We start from the raw sequence: 22,282 nt of genomic DNA on the forward strand, positions 1-22,282 counted from the left end.
TGGTCTAACTAGCGCCTTGTATAGTTTAGGAAGGCATCCTTATTTTTATATTCTATTCCCTTTGAAATAAGGTCAATATTCCATTTACCTTCCTTATTAGCTGCTGAACTTCGAACATAGAACATAGAACAAAGAACATTACAGAGCAGTAAAAGCTCTTCGGCCTCAATGTTGCACCGACCTGTGGAAACAATCTGAAGCCTATCTATCCTACACTATTCCATTTTCATCCATATGTCTGTCTAATGATCATTGAAATGCCCCTAAACTTGGTGAGTCTACTACTGTTGCAGACAGTGCATTCCTTACCCCTACTACTCTGAGTAAAGAAACTACCTCTGATATCTGTCCTATATCTATCACCCCTCAATTTAAAGCTATGTCCTCTCATGCTAGTCATCACCACGGGAGGAAAAAGGCTCTCACTGTCCACCCTATCTAACCCTTTGATTATCTTGAATGTCTCAATTAAGCTACCTCTCAATCTTCTTCTCTCTCATGAAAACTGCCTCAATTTCCTCAGCCCTTCCTCATAAGACTTTCCCTCCATACCAGGCAACTTCCCAGTAATTCTCCTCTGAACGCCCTCTAAAGCTTGCACATCCTTCTAATAATGCAATGACCAGAACTGTACGCAATACTCCATGAGTAGCCACACCAGAGTTTTGTACAGCTGCAGCATGACCTCGTAGCTCCAAAAACAATCCGTTCACCAATAAAATCTAACACATCATATGCCTTCTTCACCACCCTATCAACCTGGGTGGCAACATTCAGGGATCTATGTACATGGACACTGAGATCTCTCTGCTCAACTACACTACCAAGAATCTTACCAATAGCCCACTACTCTTTCTTCCTGTTGCATCTTCCAAAGTGAATCACCTCACACTTTTCCACATTAAACTCCATTTGCCACTTCTCAGCCCAGCTCTGCAGCTTATCTATGTCCCTCTGTAACCTGCAACATCCTTCAGTACTATCCACAACTCCATTGACTTTAGTGTCATCCGCAAGTTTAGTAACCCACCCTTCTACTCACTCATCTAGGTCATTTTTAAAAATGACAAACAGCAGTGGTCCCAAAACAGATCCTTGCAGTGCATCACTAGTAACTGAACTCCAGGATGAACATTTCCCATTAACCCTCTGTCTTCTTTCAGCTAGCCAACTTCTGAACTTGTGTGTTAGTTTTTCATAATTCATTCATGTTGATCCTCTGTGTTGTAGTCTTTCTCCATTTACATAATATTCAATTCCTCTCTTCATCCTGTCAAAATGCATAACCTCACATTTTCCCAGTTATATTGTATCTATCAAGACTTTTCCCCACTTGATTGACCTGCCCATATGCATTCTGCAGCCTCTTTATTTTATTCTCATCATTTGCCTCACTTGGCTATAGTATATTCACTTTCCTCATTCAAGTTATTAATATAAATTGTACATAATGGTAATAATATTTTCAACGAAAGTAAAATTAGGTGAGGTGTTTCACAGAAGGTTGGTCTGCATCAACACTCTAAACATTCACCAGTTTTGATAGTTACTTTTTTGATCTTACATTAAAAGGAAACAAATTTCGAGTGATCTCAACTTACTTTTAATAAACGTTTTGATTTGCAGAGATTTTCTATCTTTACAACAGAGTACAGGGGGATTAAAATTCACAATAAGCTCTGAAATCCCTTCAATGCAGATAGAGGCATATTGGCCCATTGAGTCTACACCAACCCACCAATGAGCACCTTCCGCACATGATCCCCATAACCCACATTTACCATGACTCATTCATCTAATCTGCGCATTCCAGGGCAATTTAGCATGGCCAATCCACCTAAACTGCACAACTTTGTAGGAGAAAACCGGAGCACCTGGAAGCAATGTAACAGACACAAGGAGAACAGGCAAACCCCACACGGAGTTGCCCAAGACTGTAATCAAGCGTAGGTCCATGGTGCTGTGAGGCAGCAGTGTTAACCACGGTGTCACCATTCAGCCCTATGAATTGCTATCAATAATAAAAATAATTGGTTTAGGAACCCAAATAAATTCAAGTTTAGGATTCTCACAGAATGGTGGTGGAAAACATTTTTAGATGCATTCCAAACTGATGGATAAATTCTCTGCCATTTCAGAGTAAAATCCATTTCTGTCCATTTTTCCATCATAGACAAATTTCTCATTTTATAAGATGTACACTTTGTACAATAGCTATAGAAACTGTTAAAGAACCCTATCTGGGATAGATCAGCTACTGTCTAACATTCGAAATTAGTCATTTCACAGCCATTAGATACTCAATTTGCAAATTCAGGAAGCCTAGTCTGTAATAACCAGCTGCTGGAGCATGACACAGACACAGAAAACAATTAGAAATAGCAACTTTAGCTGACAGTGGTTATCCTATTTTGTGGACACTGTGGCAAACTGCAACATATTTATTATTGGTTCACGGTTAATTCATGAAACTAGGGAGCACTGTTGAAAGATTCACTTCACCTTTTTAGTGCAGAGAGTGAGATGGATTTCTTTTCCCTCAGAGGTTTGTGCAACATTGGAACTCTTTATCTCAGAAGGCAGTGGAGGTGGGAACATTAATATTTTTAAAGTTGGAGCTAAATAGATTCTTGTTAGGCAATGGAATGAACATTTATCAGGGTAGCTGAGAAAATGAAACAAACAGATCATCTGTCAACTAATTGAATGGTGGAGCAGGCTCAAGGGACCAAATGGCCTTATTCTGTTCCTAAACTATTTGTATGAGTTTGGAAATGGGATCTGGGGTCTTATATGTTTGATATTTTAGTGACAGATTGGATAACTAGGCAGGACAACTATTTTGATGGTTTTGCTGCAAGCTGGTGTTAAGATAACTAATTGGTATAAGTACTTGATGCAGCATAAGCCCCTTCTGGGATTGTTTTGTTAATTTTATTTATTTGCTTCATGCCCTTGAGAGAAAAAGGCATCAGATGCAGCAAAAGACATTAGTGCTGTGCTGATCATGCAAAAGTAACTGCACCTGACTAAAAACACCTCTCAGCAAATGTAAAATCTAGAATATGACACTTTCAGTTATGTATGGTCAGTTATAAGATACAATACACATCTTCAAAGGTGAGGCTATGCAGCATGGCTGTGAATCAACTTCTTAAGTTAGATTTGTTAAAATAATTGTTTGGTAGTACAGAACTTGAATATTGTTGAAACATGAGACATACAATGGAGCTTTTCATTTTAATTCATCAAAACAGATGCAAAAAAACAACTTCCAAATGAGCATCAAATCATACTGCATGAGAAAAAGGTGCTTATTGGTTAACAAATTTATTCTAATTAGTTGATGTGTCACAGAGAATGGACCAAAGAAGTATTCTCCCCCGCACATTTGTTTAATTCAACCCAAGTGTTATGCTGCACATGTTCCTTTTTACAGCAGAGGACAAGTCTGTACGTCTGAATATGTAGTCTTTTCTTGTTAGTTTATGGGATGTGGGCATTGCTGACTTGACCAGCATTTATTGCCAATCCCTATTTTCCCTGTGGAAAGTAGCGGTGAGCTGGATTTTTGATTTGCTGCGGTCTTTGGCCTCCATGGGCACTCACAGTGCTAATAGGAAGAGAGTTTGAGGATTTTGACCCAAAGAACCATCAACAATAAAGTTCCAAATCAATGCTGTATGACTTGGAGGAAAACATGTTGGGTAGATGTGGGATTGTTGGTAGGAAGGCCACAATCTTTTACAGCACCTCCTGCCTTTCCCAAACACAGACCCATTATTGTGTGGCTATAAAATACCACCCATAAATTGATGATAAGAATTGCAACCAAACATAAAGAAAAACCATATGAGTTATTAAAAGGGGCCACTGGTTCTCTTTAAAGCATTTTACATTATTTCACAAAGTCAAAAAATTAAGTGTGACATGCTTCCTGAAGTTGCAATTCTCCTAGAAAGAGTACAGTGTCCATGGCAATGTGGAATTATAGTAAACAATGAAGTATTTTCTATATTTCACTGAGAATCTAGGCCAGAGTTTTGCTCGTGGGAGTGGATAGCCCATCAGGAAATGTCCTAGCTTGGTATACCCACCTTGGAAAACGATTGTTCTGAATGGCACAATATACACTCTGGGGAAATGGGGCAGGTGGAGTGCAGGTGATCACCGAATGGCATCACCAGATGCATACCTATTATTGTCTCCTGGTTCCCACATCCCTGCAGAATTAGTTTAAAGTCTCCCCAACAGTATTATTATAATATCCCTCAAAAATCTCAGACTCTATTCTGGTGCAGCATATCTGACTTATACAGGTATCACCTTGCCAGTGCCACACCGTGTGTCCCAAGAATTGAAAGCCTTCCCTCCTGTACATCTTTATAACTACATATTCTTCTATCTTATCCTGTTATTTCTTCACTCACTTGTGCGGGGAAATGAGTTGGGAGGTCATGGTGAGTTGTACAGAAATTAGGCCCCTTTTCGAATACTGTGTGCAATTCTGGTGTCCCTGCTATGGGAAAGATGTTGTGAAACTTGAAAGGGTTCAGAAAAGATTTATAAAGATGTTGCCACGATTGGAGAGTTTGAGCTATAGGGAGAGGCTGAATAGGCTGGGACTGTTTTCCCTGGAGTGTTGGAGGCTGAGGGGTGACCATATAGAGGTTTATAAAATCATGGTGGGCATGGATGGGGTGAATAGCCAAGATCTTTTCTCCAGACCAGGGAAGTCCAAAATTAGAGGATGTAGGTTTAAGATGAGAGTGGCAAGATTTAGAATGGACCTCAGCGACAACTTTTACTTGCAGAGGGTGGTGCATATATGGAATGTGCTGCCAGAAGAAGTGGTAGAGACTGCTACAATTACATAATTTAAAAGGCATCTGGATGGATATTTGAGTAGGAAGGGTTTAGAGGGATATGGGTGAAATGCTGGCAAATGGGGCCATGGTATCTGGTTGGCATGGACGAGTTGGATAGAAGGGTCTGTTTCCATACTGTACAACTTCATGATTCTATGACTTCATTCAAAAATCAAATGACACCAGGTAACAGGCTTTCTATGACTATGCAGATGGGAGTTGGCTTCAGTGAGTGCTAAGATGTTAAAAGGCCTGCATTTGTTCTCTGGAACTTCATCCCAATTGTTTTATTATTAATTGGGCCCTCTAGCCTTCACACCTCCCACATTATTACATTGTACCTTCCCTTTGTGCCCTATCCATGCTGGCTCATGCCTCCCCCAAGGCCCAATGTAGCTTCAGTGGTGGGCGGCATGGTGGCACAGTGGTTAGCACTACTGCCTCACAGCGCCTGAGACCCGGGTTCAGTTCCCGACTCAGGCGACTGACTGTATGGAGTTTGCACGTTCTCCCCGTGTCTGCGTGGGTTTCCTCCGGGTGCTCCGGTTTCCTCCCACAGTCCAAAGATGTGCAGGTCAGGTGAATTGGCCATGCTAAATTGCCCGTAGTGTTAGGTAAGGGGTAAATGTAGGGGTATGGGTGGGTTGCGCTTCAGCAGGTCGGTGTGGACTTGTTGGGCTGAAGGGCCTGTTTCCACACTGTAAGTAATCTAATGTAACTTAATACCCCTGCCTGCCAAGATGCCACTCACCAACCTTTTGCCCTTACCATGACCAGCTACAGGAACCATGTTGAAATTAAATACAGTTTAAAAAAATCTATTACAGCTTCTCTAAATAAACATTCTGATTAATGAAATCCCATTCAAAGTTTTAAAAGTTTCTCAAATTTTAATCACATAAGAAGATGCAGACTTGTACTCATAAAATCACATCAATGACAGGTAACTAATCCATTAATAACCTCTGACTGTCAATCAAATTGATAATTTGCAGCCCCCTGCTGGGATAATTGTATGTTGTGGAAAGCAGAATTATTAACAATGATATGATGGTAGCCCTTGAGGTCAGGTCAACAAATGTAGCTGCAGCCAGGGATTTAAGTAATGCTACAGCTCGAGTTATTTTAACTTTTATTGGCAATTGTAGACTTCTTGCAAATTTTTAAAGTACTAGGAATTTAAATAATTTCACAGTTTGATCTTTTTAAACTCTCAGTGACAGAGGCAGGTATTTTCAACTTTTAAATGGTTGAATATTTTAATAGCCTGGCAGATTGGGAGTTCTGTATACCTTATTCATCCTTTATGGTTGTTTACTTCTTATCCATAAAATCATGACTCCCACTTTGCAAGATAAGGTCTTTACTGTGATGGGCTTTCTTCGAATTTAGAACTGAGTTCAAATGGCTTTGCTGAATCTTGGTTTCTTTCAAGTAAGAGCCATACCAACTCCTTCCCTCTACCACCAAACATGTGATCTGTTGGGATTGGTGCGGGGGCGTGGGTGGGGGGCTGGGAGGGAAAGGGGGCAAAGACTTCCAGATCCCTCTCCTATCTGCCATTTTCAAAGGTCAGAGGCTCCATGACATGAAAGTCTGGCGTGAAGTGGATGAGGTGCAACATTCATAATTCCAGGCCAAATGTCTGATGATTTTTACATTGTCTTTGATGTGTGTAAATATGAACTGCTTACAGTAGCTATTGATATTCAGTGTTGAGATCTAACTTGGATTGAATTAGGCATAAGACCTGTCTATCATACTTGTATTTAAATAAACACATAGACATGCTATGCCTTCTGTAAATATTAATAACATCAACTGAGTTAATGCAATTGGGATTAACCTATTTGGCTGATCTAACAAAGATCACATTATTGCTGGAGAGAATAACCTTCTGAGAGTGGTGTATGACCTTAGCTGAAAGAAAGCAAATGGAGCTATACCCTGCATTAAACCATGTTTTACCTATTTTTGGAATGCCAAAAATGGAAATCAGTTCCATTTCCCAGCGCTAATATTTTTGTTTTGAGAGACACATAAAAGATTGTTGTTTGCTCTCCACTGAGTGGAAAATTATGCATGGACTGGAAACAAAAAAATACAAGACTCAAGAAGAGTTAACTGTTACCTGTATCCAAGTATTTCGCTCTGTTTAACCATGTGCAGTATATACGATTCCCTACTTGTTCCCGTAAGTCCAGGTAAGATAAGGATAATAGGTCTTGTAGCAGAGATAGGATACAATGCATTCTCATCACTATCATTCCAGTCCAAGGAAATATGTCCACCATCTGGCGTCTTAATAAGTTCACTGAAATGCAGAGACAATTAGCAAAATAAATATGTAGCAATTTTCAATACACTATTATACAGCAATCTCATTTTCTTCTTTTCTTCAGAACCTCATTAACTGATATAATCATTGGGCCAGATTTTCTGAGGAGCGTTAACAATACTTTGTTGCCACTCTGCTCTTTTTTTATTAGTAGAAAGTGAGGACTGCAGATGCTGGAGATTAGAGATGAGAATGTGGTGCTGGAAAAGCACAGCAGGTTAGGCAGCATCCAGGGAGCAGGAGAATTGATGTTTCAGGTATAATCCCTTCATTAGAAATAAGGCTGGTGGGCCGGGGACTGAGACATAAATGGGGGCGGGGGTGGGAGCTGGGGGGAAGGTAGCTGAGAATGCAGTAAGTAGATGAAGGTGATGGAGAAGGTGATAGGTCGGAGAGGAGGATGGAGTGGACAGATGGAAAAGGTGATGGACAGATGAGGAGGTTGGTGGCAAGTTGGAGGCTTGGGACTGGGATAATGTGGGATGAGGGGAAATGAGGAAGCTGTTGAAATCCACATTGATGCCATTAAGTTGTAGGGCCCCAAAGTGCAATATGAAGCATTCTTCCGCCAGGTATTGGGTGGTTAGGGTTTGACGATGAAAGAGACCTGCATGTCCTTGATGGAGTAGGAGGTGGGGGGGATTGAGGTGTTCAGTCACGGGGTGATGTAGTTGGTTGGTGCAGGTGTCACAGAGATGTTCTCTGATACGATCTGCAAGGAGGTATTCTGTCTCCCCGATGTAGAGGAGATCACAACGGGTGCAACGGATACAGTAGACAACATTGGTGGAGAAACAGATAAATTTCTGTCAGATGTAGAAAGATCCTTTGGCGCCTTGGACGGAGGTGAGAGGAGTGGTATGGCCGCAGGTTTTGCACTTCCTGTGGTGGTAGCGGAAGATGCCCGGAGTGAGGTTTGGGCTGGTGGGGGCGTGGAGGGAATGGTCTCTTTTGAATGCTGATAGGGGTGGAGAGAGAAATATATCTCTGTTGGTGGGGTCCTTTTGTAGGTGGTGGAAGTGGCGGAGGATGATGCAATGTATGTGGAGGTTGGTCGGGTGAAAGGTGAGGACCAGAGGGGGTTCTGTCCTTGCTGTGTTGGGAGGGGTGGAATTCAAGGGCGGTGGTGCGTGAACTGGAGGACATGTGCTTGGAGGGCATCATTGACCATGTAGGAAAGGAATTTGCAATCTTGGAAGAAGGAGGCCACCTGAGATTTTTTCAGGTAGAATTGGTCATCCTGGGAACAGATGCGGCAGAAGCAGAGAAATTGAGAATAAGGGATAGAGTTTTTACAGGAAGTTGGGTGGGAGGAGTTGTAGTCTAGGTAGCTGTGGTAGTTAGTGAGCTTGTAGTAGATGTCGTTGGTTAGTCGGTTGCCGGAGATGTAGGTGGAGAGGTAAAGGAAGAGGAGGGAGGTGTCCGTGATGGTCCAGGTGAATTTGAGGTTGGGGTGAAAGGTGTTGGTGAAGTTGATGAACTGTTCAACCTCCTTGTGGGAGCATGAGATAGCGCCGATACAGTCATCGATGTAGTGAAGGAACAGTTGGTGAACGGTGCCAGTGTAGCTGCAGAAGATGGACTGTTCCACATACCCATAAAAAAAGGCAGGCATAGCTGTGGTCCATGCCGATGCCCAGGGCTACCCCTTTGATTTGGAGGAAGTGGGAGGATTGGAAGGAGAAGTTGTTAAGGGTGAGAACCAGTTCAGCGAGGGTGTTAGTGGAAGGGTACTGGTTGGGACAGGGTGAGAGGAAGAAACAGAAAGCTTGGAAGCCTTCGTCATGGTGGATGACCAACCTATCTTTGGGACACCACCCACACTCTTCACCTCTTCCAAGATTTTCATTTCCCCACCCCCCAATGCCCCATCTTCACCATGGACAGCCAGTCCCTGTATATATCCATCCACCACGATGAAGGCCACCAAGCCCTCCGTTTCTGTTTCTCTCACACCGTCCCAACAGTACCCTTCCACCGACGCCCTCATTGGCTTGGCTGAACTGGTTCTCACCCTTAACAACTTCTCCTTCCAATCCTCCCACTTTCCCCAAACCAAAGGGTAGCCATGGGCACCCACCTGAGCCCCGGCTATGCCTACCTCTTCGTTGGATACATGGAACAGTAAAATCCAGATGGCCTCCTTCTTTCAAGATTGCAATTTCCCTTCCCACGTGGTCAATGATGTCCTCCAGCACATCTCCTCCACTTTGCGCATCACCGCCGTTGTACACCATCCCTCCGAACGCAACAAGGACAGAATCCCGTGGTCCTCACCTTCCACCCCACGAAACTCTGCATACATTGCGTTATCCTCTGCCACCTACAAACGGACCTCACCATTGGAGATATATTTCTCTTCCCACCCCTATCAGCATTCCAGAAAGACCATTCCCTCCTCAACTCTCTCGCCAGACCCATGCCCCTTCCCCCCGCCCCCCTTCACCAGCCCAAACCCCACTCCCGACACCTTCCCCTGCCACTGCAGGAAGTGCAAAATCTGTGCCCACACCACTGCCCTCACCTTCATCTAAGACTCCAAAGGATCTTTCCACATCTGAAGGAAATTTATCTGTACCTCCACCAACGTCATCTATGTGTCAATTGCACCCGAAGTGGTCTCCTCTACATCTGGGAGACAGGACGCCTTTTTGCAGATCGTTTCAGAGAATATCTCTGGGACACCCACACCGACCAACCCAATCGCCCTGTGGCTGAACACTTTACCTCCCCCACCCATCAAGGACATGCAGGTCCTGGGCCTCCTCCAACGCCAAGCCCTAACCACCCGACGCCTGGAGGAAGAACACCTCATATTCCGCTTTGAGACCCTGCAAACACACAGGATCAATGTGGATTTCAACAGTTTCCTCATTTTCCCTCGCCCCACATTATTCCAGTCCCAAGCCTCCAACTCGGCACCACCCTCCTGACCTATCCAGCACCTCTCCCATCGATCCGCACCACCCTCCTCTCCGACTATCACCTACCACCTCACCTTCATCTCCCTACTGCATTCTCAGCCACTTGTCCCCAGCCCCACCTCCCTCCCATTTATCTCTCAGCCCACTCAGCCCACAAGCCTCATTCCTGATAATGCCCGAAACATTGATTCTCCTGCTCTTTGGATGCTGTCTGAACTGCTGTACTTTTCCAGCACCACACTCTTGACTCCATACTTTTTTTTAAGTTATGAAAGAGCTCTGCAATGCTGACAAAGGATTCCAATCAAACCCCTTTAGAAATACGGAGCTGTATTTTAAATCTGACGGTTTCTCATTGTATAGGATAGTTAGGGAAGGCAAACATGTCCCCTTTCTCACATCAATCGATCACTGAATTCTGTGATTTATACATCTAGCTTAACTGACAGCCACTTCACCCACCTCATTGAAAGGGTTGCATCTAAGTTAAATGTGAAGTTAGGATACTGAGAGGGTGGTTGTCAGATGGTAGGTGGGTAAAGTATGGCTAAAGATGTGCCAGGTGACTAGAGTGGGGATATTGGGGCCAACAGTGTGGGAAGGGTTTGCTGCTGCGTACTTTGAGGATGGGGGTTAGGGAAAATGTGTCAGATCGGGTGGTGAGGGAGTTTGTTGACGGATGAGAGGTTGTCCTTTGATGGTGGAGTAGGGTGTCAGATTCAACAGTGGTGGGAAGAGTATCAAGTCTCAGGTGGAGAGGGGATATTGAATCCTGGGAGGAGAAGGGTTGGTCTTATGTTGAGTCCAGTGATGGGAGAGGTCAGATACATCAAATTGAGGAGAATGTCAGGTCTGCTAATGGGGAGTTTTTGGGTCCTAGGAGAAAGGGTTCTGTTGAGTTCTAGGTCGACAAAATTATAAATCCCATGACACCAGGTTATAATCCAACCGATTTATTTAAAAGTACAAGCTTTTGGAGTACTGCTCCTTCATCAGGTAGCTAGTGGGGCAGGATACAGAGGACACAGAATTTATAAGTAATGAATTAAAGTAGCATGGTGGCTTAGTGGTTTGTACTGCTGTCTCATAGTATCAGGGTCCCAGGCTCAATTCCAGCCTCAGGTGACTGTCTGTGTGGAGTTTGCACATTCTCCCCCTGTGTCTGTGGGTTTCCTCCTACAGTCCAAAGATGTGCAGGCCAAGTGAATTGGCTGTGATAAAGTGTCCATAATACTAGGTGCATTAGTTAGAGGGAAACGGGTCTGGGTGGGTTACTCCTTGGAAGATCGGTGTGAACTGGTTGAGCCGAACGGCCTGTTTCCACACTGTAGGGAACCTAAGCTAATCATACAACTTATGTGATGTATTAGACAAACTTAGATGGCTGTTAAATCTTTAATTACTAAGATTGGGGATCCAGGTTTCGATCGATTAATATGCAAGTCTCAGTATTTCTTTCAAGTCACTGGCCCAAGATAACTTAAGGTTTTATCAGTATGTGAAAAAAAAGAGACATCTCAGTTCAATGTATGAAAGGTGTAAGGTTAGACTCTGTCTGTATCCTAACCAAGAGTCAAACTGGTTTTATTTCCAAAATAAGAATTTATAAAATGTCATATTGACTGACTGCCTCCAGATTGTGTGCCTTTTGAACAAAATAGAGTGTATCTGCAAATACAAATTCACCCCATGGACTTATATATGTGTATGCCTACGAGAGAGAGCGAGAGAGAGAGTGTGAATGTGTCCACGTGCACAAGCGTGACTGAGTATATGCCTGTGAGAGGCTGTGTGCATGAATGTGTGTGAGTGTGTGAGAGGGAGTGTGTGTATGAGAGAGCATCTGTGAGAGTTGTGAGTGTGTTTGTGTGTGAGTGTGTGTGTGTGTGAGTGTGTGTGAGTGTGTATGTGAAAGCGTATAGTGTCGTGGGATCACCGGTAGTGTGACATGAGCCCAAGATCCCGGTTAAGGCCATCATATTGGGTACCGAACTTGGTTATCAGCCTCTGTTCGGTGACTCTGCGTTGTTGTGTATCCTGAAGTCTGCCTTGAGGATGTTCACCAAAGATCTGAGGCCGAATGTCCTTGACCACTAAAGTGTTCCACCACTAGGAGGGAACATCCCTGTCTAGCGATTGTTGTGCACTGTCCGTTCAACCAAACTCTACATGGTTTTGCCAATATATCATGCCTCAGGGCATCCTTGCCTGCAGCATGTGATAGATAATGTCGGCCAAGTCACTTGAGCACCTGCCCCAGATGTGGTGGGTGGTGTGTAATGATAATATTCTTGATGATGCTCTGACATGTCTTGTAGTGGTTGCCATGATAGAGTTGTGGTCAATGTTGTGCTCAAGGCTGGATAGTTTGCTGCGAACAGTGTTCTGTGGTTTAGTGGTTGTTGAAAGGCTAGAAGTGGAGACATGAGATGATCTTGGCGAACTGCTCATCCTCATCAATTTTCAGGTTGCCAATACTTCCTGGGAACAGAGAAACTATGCCACGTTCTTCATATCATGCAGATGCTATGACAACAGATACATGGACACTGCACAACAATTGCCAGACAGCTATGTTCCCTCCCAGTGGGGGAACACTTCAGCGGTCAAGGACATTTGGCCTTGCATCTTTGGGTGAGCATCCTCCAAGGTAGACTTCAGGATACGCAACAATGCAGAGTCGCCAAGCAGAGGCTGATAGCCAAGTTCGGTACCCATGAGGATGACCTCAACCACGATCTTGGGTTCATGTCATGCTACAGGTGACTCCACCACACCATACACTCACAATTACATAACACACACAAACACACTCACATGGGCCCTGAAACAAAATTGAGGCCCGTCAGTGCTGGGCCACACTCCCACATGTTGCATTTGAGTGACACGCATCGAGTGGGTGTGGAGTTGGGTTAACTGTTTGCATGCTAAACAACCTTGAAATGAGAAAACAAATTCACAAAAAAGTCCTTCAGACTTTGGAGCTTTTCGGATTTCGGGATTTTGGATAAAGGTTGCCTACCTGTATTAATTGATTGAAACCTTCATTCCCATACTAAGTGATTCAGGACTTAATAGCCATCTAGTTTTGTCTATTGCATCAGCTGCATGGCACTTTGATCTCTTACTTATAAAATCTGTGTCCTACGTATCCTGCTCCACTAACTACTTGAAGCAATGCTTTTAAAGCTTGTACTTTCAAATAAACTTATTGATCCATAACTTGGTGTTGTGTGATTTTTAACTTTGCCGACCCAAGTACAACACCAGCATGTCCACATCACAAGTTCTAGGAAGATAGGGTGTTTGTTGTGTCAGTTTGTAGGAGTTTCAAGAGGTCTAGGAGGGGTGTAATGGTAGAGGGGTAGTTGTGACGGTGGGTTGGTACGTTGGGTGCCTGTTTATTAGTTATGAGGAATTAAACCAGGTTTTAATGCTGAAGTGTTTCCTGAGTAACTATTTACTTGACTATTTATTTACTTAGCTGGAATGGAACTCTCCAAATTCTCCAATTTTAAATGAATGTTTTGAGAGGTGAGTCTGCTACTTCAGAGATTCCTCAGAGTCTCAGTGCACAAATCCCAGCCAAAGTGCAGAAATAACTATTTGGCTGTTTGCAATATCCTGGCACAACTGTAATCCATTATTTTGATTATTATTACTTTTTTGAGTAAATAATTCAGTTGAATGCAACAACTTGTCTGCCAACAAATTCAAAGTTTTTGGATTTAGGTTTAGCTCAGATTAGAATTTTCTGAAACTGTAGTTTGAAAAAAAAAAGCCAATTTTATGCATTGTTTCAAGCCTCCATCAATTTAATGATTTGCTTAGCAATTGAATCAAGAAAGAAAATTTTCAAACAACTGAAATTATAGAATTTGTCAAATACTAGTTAAAATATAAGCTTTTACATAAGCTGAACATTAAAAAAGCAAAGTTTTAATGATTGAATCCAAGTTCTGTGTCTAAACGTTTTGCTTGAATTGGAAATTTGCAAGATCAGAAATCACATCACACCAGGTTATATTCCTGGTGACTATATTGTAATTGGCAAAGATAATTTTAAAGTGATTTTCTATGTGAAATAATATGGTTAATTTCTGAATATGCATTGGTGCAGGACAATGTTAATGTACAATAAACAGAAAACAAGTGAAGCATACTTTCTGTATTTCACCCAAGGTTTGGCGGTGATGAATGGCCTGAGCAGCGTCTGGATTCTTGCTTCCCAGCACCAAAAGGTCGGATAATAAGTCTCTGTTACCACAGGACAATACCTCTGTAGAAACTGAGATAACGTTTTTGCCCCTGTGATAAGCTGTGGCTTCTGAAATAAATCAAGTTATAGCATGTCAGCAATTTCATGACATTTACTGGATTTATAAGAAAAGTTAACAATCATTAGAATTTCATAATAATAGCAAAAAAAACGATTGCGTTTCCAGGTTCATTGGAACTAAGTTTACTGAATTTTCTGTTTTATTTTATATTTTCATTGTTGTGTACATCACGATTTTTAATGTTGAAAATCCAACCTGTTTTACAATTTTTCGAATAGATTCAGAGAAATGTGTTCTATTGTTGAAGCTTTGAGGAACAATTTCTACAATCCTGACTAACAAATAATGCTGAATTACATCGTGTGCGTTGTTGTATGGGTATACCAGCTCATTACACTCAAGAGTTTCATGTTATTAAAAAAGTAAAGTAAAAAAAAGTGTCATTTCTGTCAAGTTTCATGAAGGATCTTCTCTTTCTGAGGTTTGACAAATTTTCTTATGCTATTGCTCTCAGCCCTCAGAATTACTTACCACACCCTATGAAGTCTCTCTTGCATGAAGCTAGCTAGAATCTACTACTCATCATAGGTGGAGGAAATGAGCTGAAAATGTGTTGCTGGAAAAGCGCAGCAGGTCAGGCAGCATCCAAGGAGCAGGAGAATCGATGTTTCGGGCATGAGCCCTTCTTCAGGAATTTTCTGTTTTATTCTCCTGCTCCTTGGATGCTGCCTGACCTGCTGCGCTTTTCCAGCAACACATTTTCAGCTCTGATCTCCAGCATCTGCAGTCCCCACTTTCTCCCATAGGTGGAGGAAATCCCTACCACCCAGATATCCTGGAATAGACCAGCATTCCTGGGGCTGGCAACAACATGGAACTTCAGCCGCACCACCCAGCCCAGTGTTGGTGTCTGGTTGTCCAGATGCCCTTCACTGGCAGACAGAAACCTCCCTTATCTCCATTTAACCACCAGTCCACCCAGCCCAACAATCATTAGCTACATTGCATCTTCCCATGTGCCTAAGTCACTACTAGTTTTCGTTAATACCCACTATAGACCAGTATCTTGTGATTGTTGAGGGTACTACCACCACTGACTCAGAGGCCTTCAAACAATTTAGAAGATGACCTTTTATTTACAAACACCAAAAATGAACAGGAAGTAAACAAAGACAAGCTGCATTTCCCTTCCAGAATGGAATCAAAATGCTTGTATCTTCTGCAACAACTTTTTTGCAGTCAATGAATAAACAGTGTACTCAGCTCCCATCTACACAAAGTGGGTGTGAATTAAATCCAGTGTGTCTTGTAGCACTTGATGCAGCTGCAAATGTCACACATTAAGTGATGTTTCCCCTGTTCAAAATTCTAATTCTCCTCCTTGAAAGACTGTTCCTGTGCATGCACTTTTTAAAATAATCAATCACATCCCCTAATTGTCTACTCAATTGCGCAAAGCAAAGCAAGTTAGGATAATGTGGCGCATCCTGTTTGGAGTATACTATGTGGCCCAAGAGACCATTCCAAGCAACAAAATCTCACCTTTAGCAGGCTAATGTTTGCTTCACCGCATCCCTGGTTGAGGCATGGATAGCATTGTATCTTCGCCCCTTATTCAGGGGGTTGTGAAATGTCATGAGCCATGGTCACAGAGGAATGACCATTCCCCAAGTAACCAGCCTTATTACGATGCTGGACCATCAATCATAGCAGTTCTTCAGGATACAGGAGTCATGGCAGCTGCCGAGGCAGTAGACACAAATGTGGGGCCAGAAATCACAGATCATTTGCACATTGATGAAATAGACTCCCTCCTGTGGAACTCCTCAGTATTGTGCTATGTCCCTCTCAGTGCAATGTGTGGGCATTTGATGGCACCCTGCATCTGTGGGGAGCCAGCAGTGTTGACCAGATCTCCTGCCCAGGCTGCAGCACTCAGTACCTCAAAGGGGAACAAAATGAACAGGTATGATCTTTCACAAATGGCATTGGTGACTATCTTGAAGGATTTGTGGGAGGACAACTGAGAATTCTCACAAGAGTGCCCAATGGCTCCCTGAAAGGAGTCAGTTGCATATATGTGCAATATAGCTGTCACCTTCATGGCCATCAGGATAGCCACCCACTCCTTTAGGTCACAGGTACTGATTCATCAGCTGGCACTGTTCAGTCAGGGTGACTGGGGTATATATAGCCTGTGCCAACATTGCACCTTGATTATATAGAGGAAATAGCACTGAAGACAGAAGACCCTGGCTCTCCTGGGATTCTGATGCAGCATAAGAGGCCCTCCAGCTTCTGGAAGCTCTCGATTCTGTGCCAGTTTGCTGCTGCTCCTGGGCCTCTCACATATCTGTTCCAAATCCATTCCCTTATTTTTTTTTTGCAAGTTAGCTTCTGCAACTATTATACCTCCTTTTGGTCTGGAAACATCAGTGATGATTGCAGTGGATCTGAGCTGGGATCATAAGCAACAGAACAGGTTCTTATTTATGAGGAAAGTCAGTGCTGGTATACTCTACAAATGATGACTGAACCCACTTTTCCATACAATGACACATGAAGCATTCTGACAAGGAGACCCATGTATTGAATTATTATGGCACTTGAGAGATACAAAATTATGTAGAAGGGATGGTCTACTACTCATGTGGCAAATATATAGCAGTGCAATGTAAATGCTGCATGTGTACTGTACCTTCTCTTTACAGCCACACATCAAGCAAAAAGATAATCATTTTCAGTCAATCATGAGTTCTAAATCTACTCCAAACTCTCGTCTGTGGATGTTCCAATCCTACTGCTTCAAATCCTGATAGCAGCCTGCACTGACCCTTTATATTCTATTTGATGTGGTTTTACAGTTGAGTTTTGGGTACTCCTCTCAAAAGTCCATTTAAATTTCAATTTTAACTTTAACTTTGTTCATGGGGTGTGGGTATCACTAGAAGGGCCAGCCAATTCATTAAGTGGCTTGCTTGGCTATTTCAGTGAGCAGTCAACCACATCACTGTAGATGTATGGGCACATTAGGCCAGATTTTCTTCCCTAAAGGATTTTACTAACACTAGTGAGTTTTAACCACAATTGTTAGAGATATTAGAGATCAATTTTCAATTACAGATTTTATGTATTGAATTTCAATATTTCCAGCTTCACTGTGGTTGGATTTGAGCCCTGCTGTGGGATTGAACACTCTGAGGTGCTATCCTGAGCCTCTGGATTACTTGGTGCTGTGATATTGCCATTGTGTAATCACAATCTTTCCAGTTGGATTCTGAACTGTGTTGGAAAGAACTGCACTGCCTGTATCTGTCACTTGTTTTGGCTACCTGGTGGTAGGCTTCTGTTGCACATAATCGGCAGGAAAACAGCACACCCTTAGCAACCTACTATTGCTGATTTTTCACAAGAAAATATCAGCTCTATTGACACCAGCAAAAATCCATCTGAGTTTTTAAAAAGATATTGCTGGAGATTGATGGAATGGTGCTCTAATGGCAAAATCGGATCTGTCTTACTTTATGGTGTTAGTAATAAAGGAAACTATATCCTTGGATTTATAGGCTGAGCTTCTTACCCTTCAAGAGTGACAGCACTTTGCATAGGACCTCAAACTAGAGGGGACTCCAAATGTGATGAAACTTGGAAAGCAAAATGAAATTCACAAGAAGTCACTCGTAAACATTTTATGGCAGATCCAATGCGGAAAATTCCTGGTTTTGATCTTCTGCAAAGCTTGTGGTCACTCTGAACTTCATCCACATAAAGTGTGATGGATGAAAATCTTTATTACAGAAACAAACAGCTCTTTCCAGGATGTGGCGATAGAAACCCTGTACAGACCATGGGGCACGGAACAAATCAATACCCAATTCGTAAATATAAAGGAGGCTCCAGTCAATCATTCCACAGTAATACACTGCACTATACCTGATAACATTATCTGACTTAACCACTTGAATGTAGAATTGGAGTAGTGCTCCACGTCCCCATAAGACAGAAGATGGACTAAGACAGTGGAAGGGTCCCCAATGTGGATTAAAGTTTTTTTGGTAATGGAAGGATGTTGTTAATACTTTACATTTCTTATTTCACTTAAACTAAAAGGTCTTCCTCTTGGACATGAAGTACAATGTGTTATACATTTGCATAAAAGAAAAACTAACTTGCATTCATGTCCCTTTCTAATGTTACCTTCCATACCTAAGACTGTGCTTCCATTCTCCATGTTAAGTCCTGTTGCATTTTGGTGCTTGTGGCATGCATCGACAATTCTGATATGACATGTACCAAACACCAGTTTAGTTCTAGGGTGTAGCTCACATGCAGTTAATGTCTGCTGAAAGTATGCAGAGAAAAGCAGGTGCGATCAGCACCAGAGTTTACAAAGATATCTGTTAGTGTGTGAACACAGGAAGCACATTTTAGTGGTCAATGTTGTCTCATGATTTATTCTATGGCAGTTCGCTACATCAGTTGCGTTTCAGCCTGCATGACATAGCAAAGGGTAACTTTTGGGCCACCAGGCCTAACTGATGATGACAACCCTGAAGAAGCCCTACAGAATCTCTCAATTCACTTGCTGCATTACCTTTGGATTTGGAGCCACTGTCACTACTGGAGCTGAGCATCAGGAGTACAGGACCCAGGCGGAGAGGAAAGATAAAGACAGTCTGCCACTTAGACTACCTCTTTTTCCTGGGTTGTACCTGAAGATCTATCCCAAGTGTGGGTTAATAATGGCTCCTTGCTTCCCTTTTCTCATTGACTAAAACATCTTCCTCTTGACCACAATGAAAAGTTTGAAAGCCAACAAAAAAATACACATTTTAAGCTAGTTTGTAAATCAAATTCATAGCATATGAGATATAAGGTTAACCCAATCACCATTGTGGATTCCCTCAATGCATTTCTTCCATGTTACTGTTTATCTTAGTGCTGCCCCAGTGTAGCAGTGTAGCAGCAAAAAGACTTTCATTGGTGGACACTATACACTGCCTTGTAGGAAGGTCTCCAGTATCTCTGATCTCTGAAGCCCTAGCTGCAGATTGCACCATCTTGGCATGGGCAATAGTAATCTGAGCAGTCTATCTCAGACACCCCCCTGCTCCAGGGGTAGCAATGACCTGGAGGTCGCACCTCAAATATCCTTGTAATCTGCTGGAACAGAGATTGCTGGCCTGGTGGCATCCTGCTGGCCGCTTTGAACACTGGTACTTGTCAAGATTCTCCTGCAGCAGTGCAAGTTCAATTGCAATCTGCTTATGCTGTCACTGAAGCTGAGAAACTGACCATCAAATGTCGCATCATAATTGGGTCCTCAGTGCATTGGTGGAGCTGACCAGCTCTATCATGTTGGAAAGGATGGACTCTAAACTCTGTGCAAAGGGCATATGTCAAATTAACGCTCTTTGACATTGAACACTGACTTCCTGTCGGGCTTCTCAACGTACCAACTGATCAGCCTTCTACTGAGGTATGTCTGACTACAGTTTGTATTTGAGTCCCCTGCAGTAGGTGACATCATATTTGATGTCACCCTCCAGAAAACTGGCACTTGTGGCTACAGCACGTTTGTGTCCAGTGTCTAACCCTGTCTCTCATATATTCTCTGAGACAAGTGTAATTTCAATGGTTGAACTGGTTGCCTAATCAGGAATTCTAAGATAAATGGCCCTAAAGTTCTTCGGACCCTATTCCATTGCCAGTTATATGCAGCTTGACAACTGCCATTTGACTGAAAAGAGCTTTCCTAAATTGCAGGGATGAAGCCACATGAATAGGAGATAGGAGACTTGCCTTACATAGGATTTAGGGTAAATTCTACATGAAGTAGAAATATTGGAGACCTTGGGTCTACTTCAAGTTCTCTTCCATCTTAAGATGACCTGCTTACATTATTTTGTCCTCCCTGGCCCTAGTAACTAGCCTCAATGTATACTAGGTTAAGACAGCACTACTTTCCTGATCTCAATCATGGTTAAGACACATTATAGAAACTGCTTGAGTCTTATTTATTTATGATCTTCCCAAAATGATTGCTTTACACCTTGTCGTTTGACACAGGTATATTGAACTACAAAGTTAAACGTTTGGCCTGCCTTCCCAAAAATATTTTATTTATGCGCTTTGCTCTGTTTCAAAAGATATCTTTTGTAAATCTAAATCTGATCTTGGGACCACAGTGAAAGATGATATAGCCTGAGATATACTTTGATAATCTAAGGGTATATTTTGAATTGCTGCTTAATTGCATCATTCACCTCACTGGAAGTGATTTACAGCTTTAAAAATCACATGACCACCTAAACTGGATTAAAAATTATAAAGCTTAGATTTACATCAGCTCATGTTGATTTTCTTTACAATCTTTGTGTGGGATTGCTGGGCCTTCTTTATTCATGGGTATATGTTTACCCAGAAAAAATAAATGGCATTCTATGAAATGATCATTGGCAAACAGTGTTCCTGATGACAGTTTTTGCATTGCAGCAAATTTGGTAACAAACTCTTTCCTTGTGATTTGAAACATGAAAAAAGGTGAGTGTTTCTTTATGGTTTCTGCTGCTGTGCTAAGGGAAGGATACAGCCATCAACAATTTTTGGTGATTCATTGTATGTTGATGTTTACCTTTGAGACAAGAAGAATTTTGTATTCACATTGCTACTTATCTTGAACTTTATCAACTACCTCGTCTACATGGAATTTAAATTTTTCTTACCTGTTAGTCACTTTGTTTCATTGCAGTTTAACGAGATTGAATTCAACAGTCTCTGACATTAGACATGATTAATTTGTGCATGTAGATCACAATGCAGACAGCCGATCAACTTTGCAATGCCTATTGTTTTAAATGACTGCAATGTTCAGCCCTGTATTGTTGATTAGCTGGGCACTAATTAAAGAGACAATTTAGAAGAATAAGTGTAGGAATCCTTTGTAAAATGAATCTGACCTGAGTAACGTTAAGAAATGGAAGAGGCTTCGACTTTCTTGGATGACTGGGAAACCATGGTGGGGAATGTGGAGAGAAGAGAGTAATTTTTCTGAAGGGGATGCAACAATAATTTAGGAGTCCATGGGAGCAGTTAACTGTGGACATTAGTGCCAGGAATACAATGGAGTTAAAAGATCTGGCTGCAATGCTGCAAAATTTCAATGATCTCACGTAAGTGGTTAAGGTGAGAGAATTCACCTTCACATGCCTCACTGGCTACATAGTTTGCTTTAAGCAATACTTGAATTTATCACACCCATCAGTCACAACCTCTATCAATTACATAGTACTGTCCAACGCATATTAGATCCTTCTATGCTTAGTACTGCAACAAGTCTCATTCCTGGACCCCAAGGATTTGAATGCAGAGCAAAAATGGGCCTTTGATCAAATGGGTCAATGGTCTGAGAAGTGGCATATTGGGTTTAATTTAGACATATGTGAGGTGTTGCAATTTAGTAAGGCAAACCAGGGAAGGATTTATACAGTTATTGGTAGGGTCCTGGGGAGGGTTGGCGAACAAAGAGACGTGGGGTATAGGTGCATAGTTCTTTGAAAGTGGAGTCACAGATAGATAAGATGGCAAAGAAAATGCTTGGTGTGTGTACCTTCACCCATCAGTGCATTTAGCATAGGAGTTGGAACCTCATGTTGCGATTGTACAGGACATTTATTAGGCCACTAATAAATGCTGTGTTCAATTCTGGTCTCCCTGCTATAGGAAAGGTATTGTTAAAATTGGAAGGGTTTGGTAAAGATTTACAAGAATGTTTTTGGGATTGGAAGGTTTGAGCTATAATGAGAGGCTGAATAGGCTGGGTTTTTTTTCCCTGGAGCATCAAGAGGCTGAGGGGTGACCTTATAGAGGTTT

General features: G+C 42.2%; 1 protein-coding gene across 1 annotated transcript in view; it reads right to left on the bottom strand.

Moving 5' to 3' along the window:
* The window catches only part of abhd3 (abhydrolase domain containing 3, phospholipase), a 108,302-nt gene that overhangs the window by 49,033 nt on the left and 36,987 nt on the right, over nucleotides 1–22,282 (bottom strand). The window contains exons 2-3 of the mRNA XM_060824037.1: nucleotides 14,294–14,457; nucleotides 7,000–7,182 (exon numbers count right to left, since the gene is read on the bottom strand). Coding sequence (XP_060680020.1) covers nucleotides 7,000–7,182; nucleotides 14,294–14,457 — 347 coding nt within the window. The remainder of the gene's footprint in view (nucleotides 1–6,999; nucleotides 7,183–14,293; nucleotides 14,458–22,282) is intronic.

Source organism: Hemiscyllium ocellatum, chromosome 4, assembly GCF_020745735.1.
Source record: "Hemiscyllium ocellatum isolate sHemOce1 chromosome 4, sHemOce1.pat.X.cur, whole genome shotgun sequence".
In the NCBI taxonomy this organism is placed as follows: Eukaryota; Metazoa; Chordata; class Chondrichthyes; order Orectolobiformes; family Hemiscylliidae; genus Hemiscyllium; species Hemiscyllium ocellatum.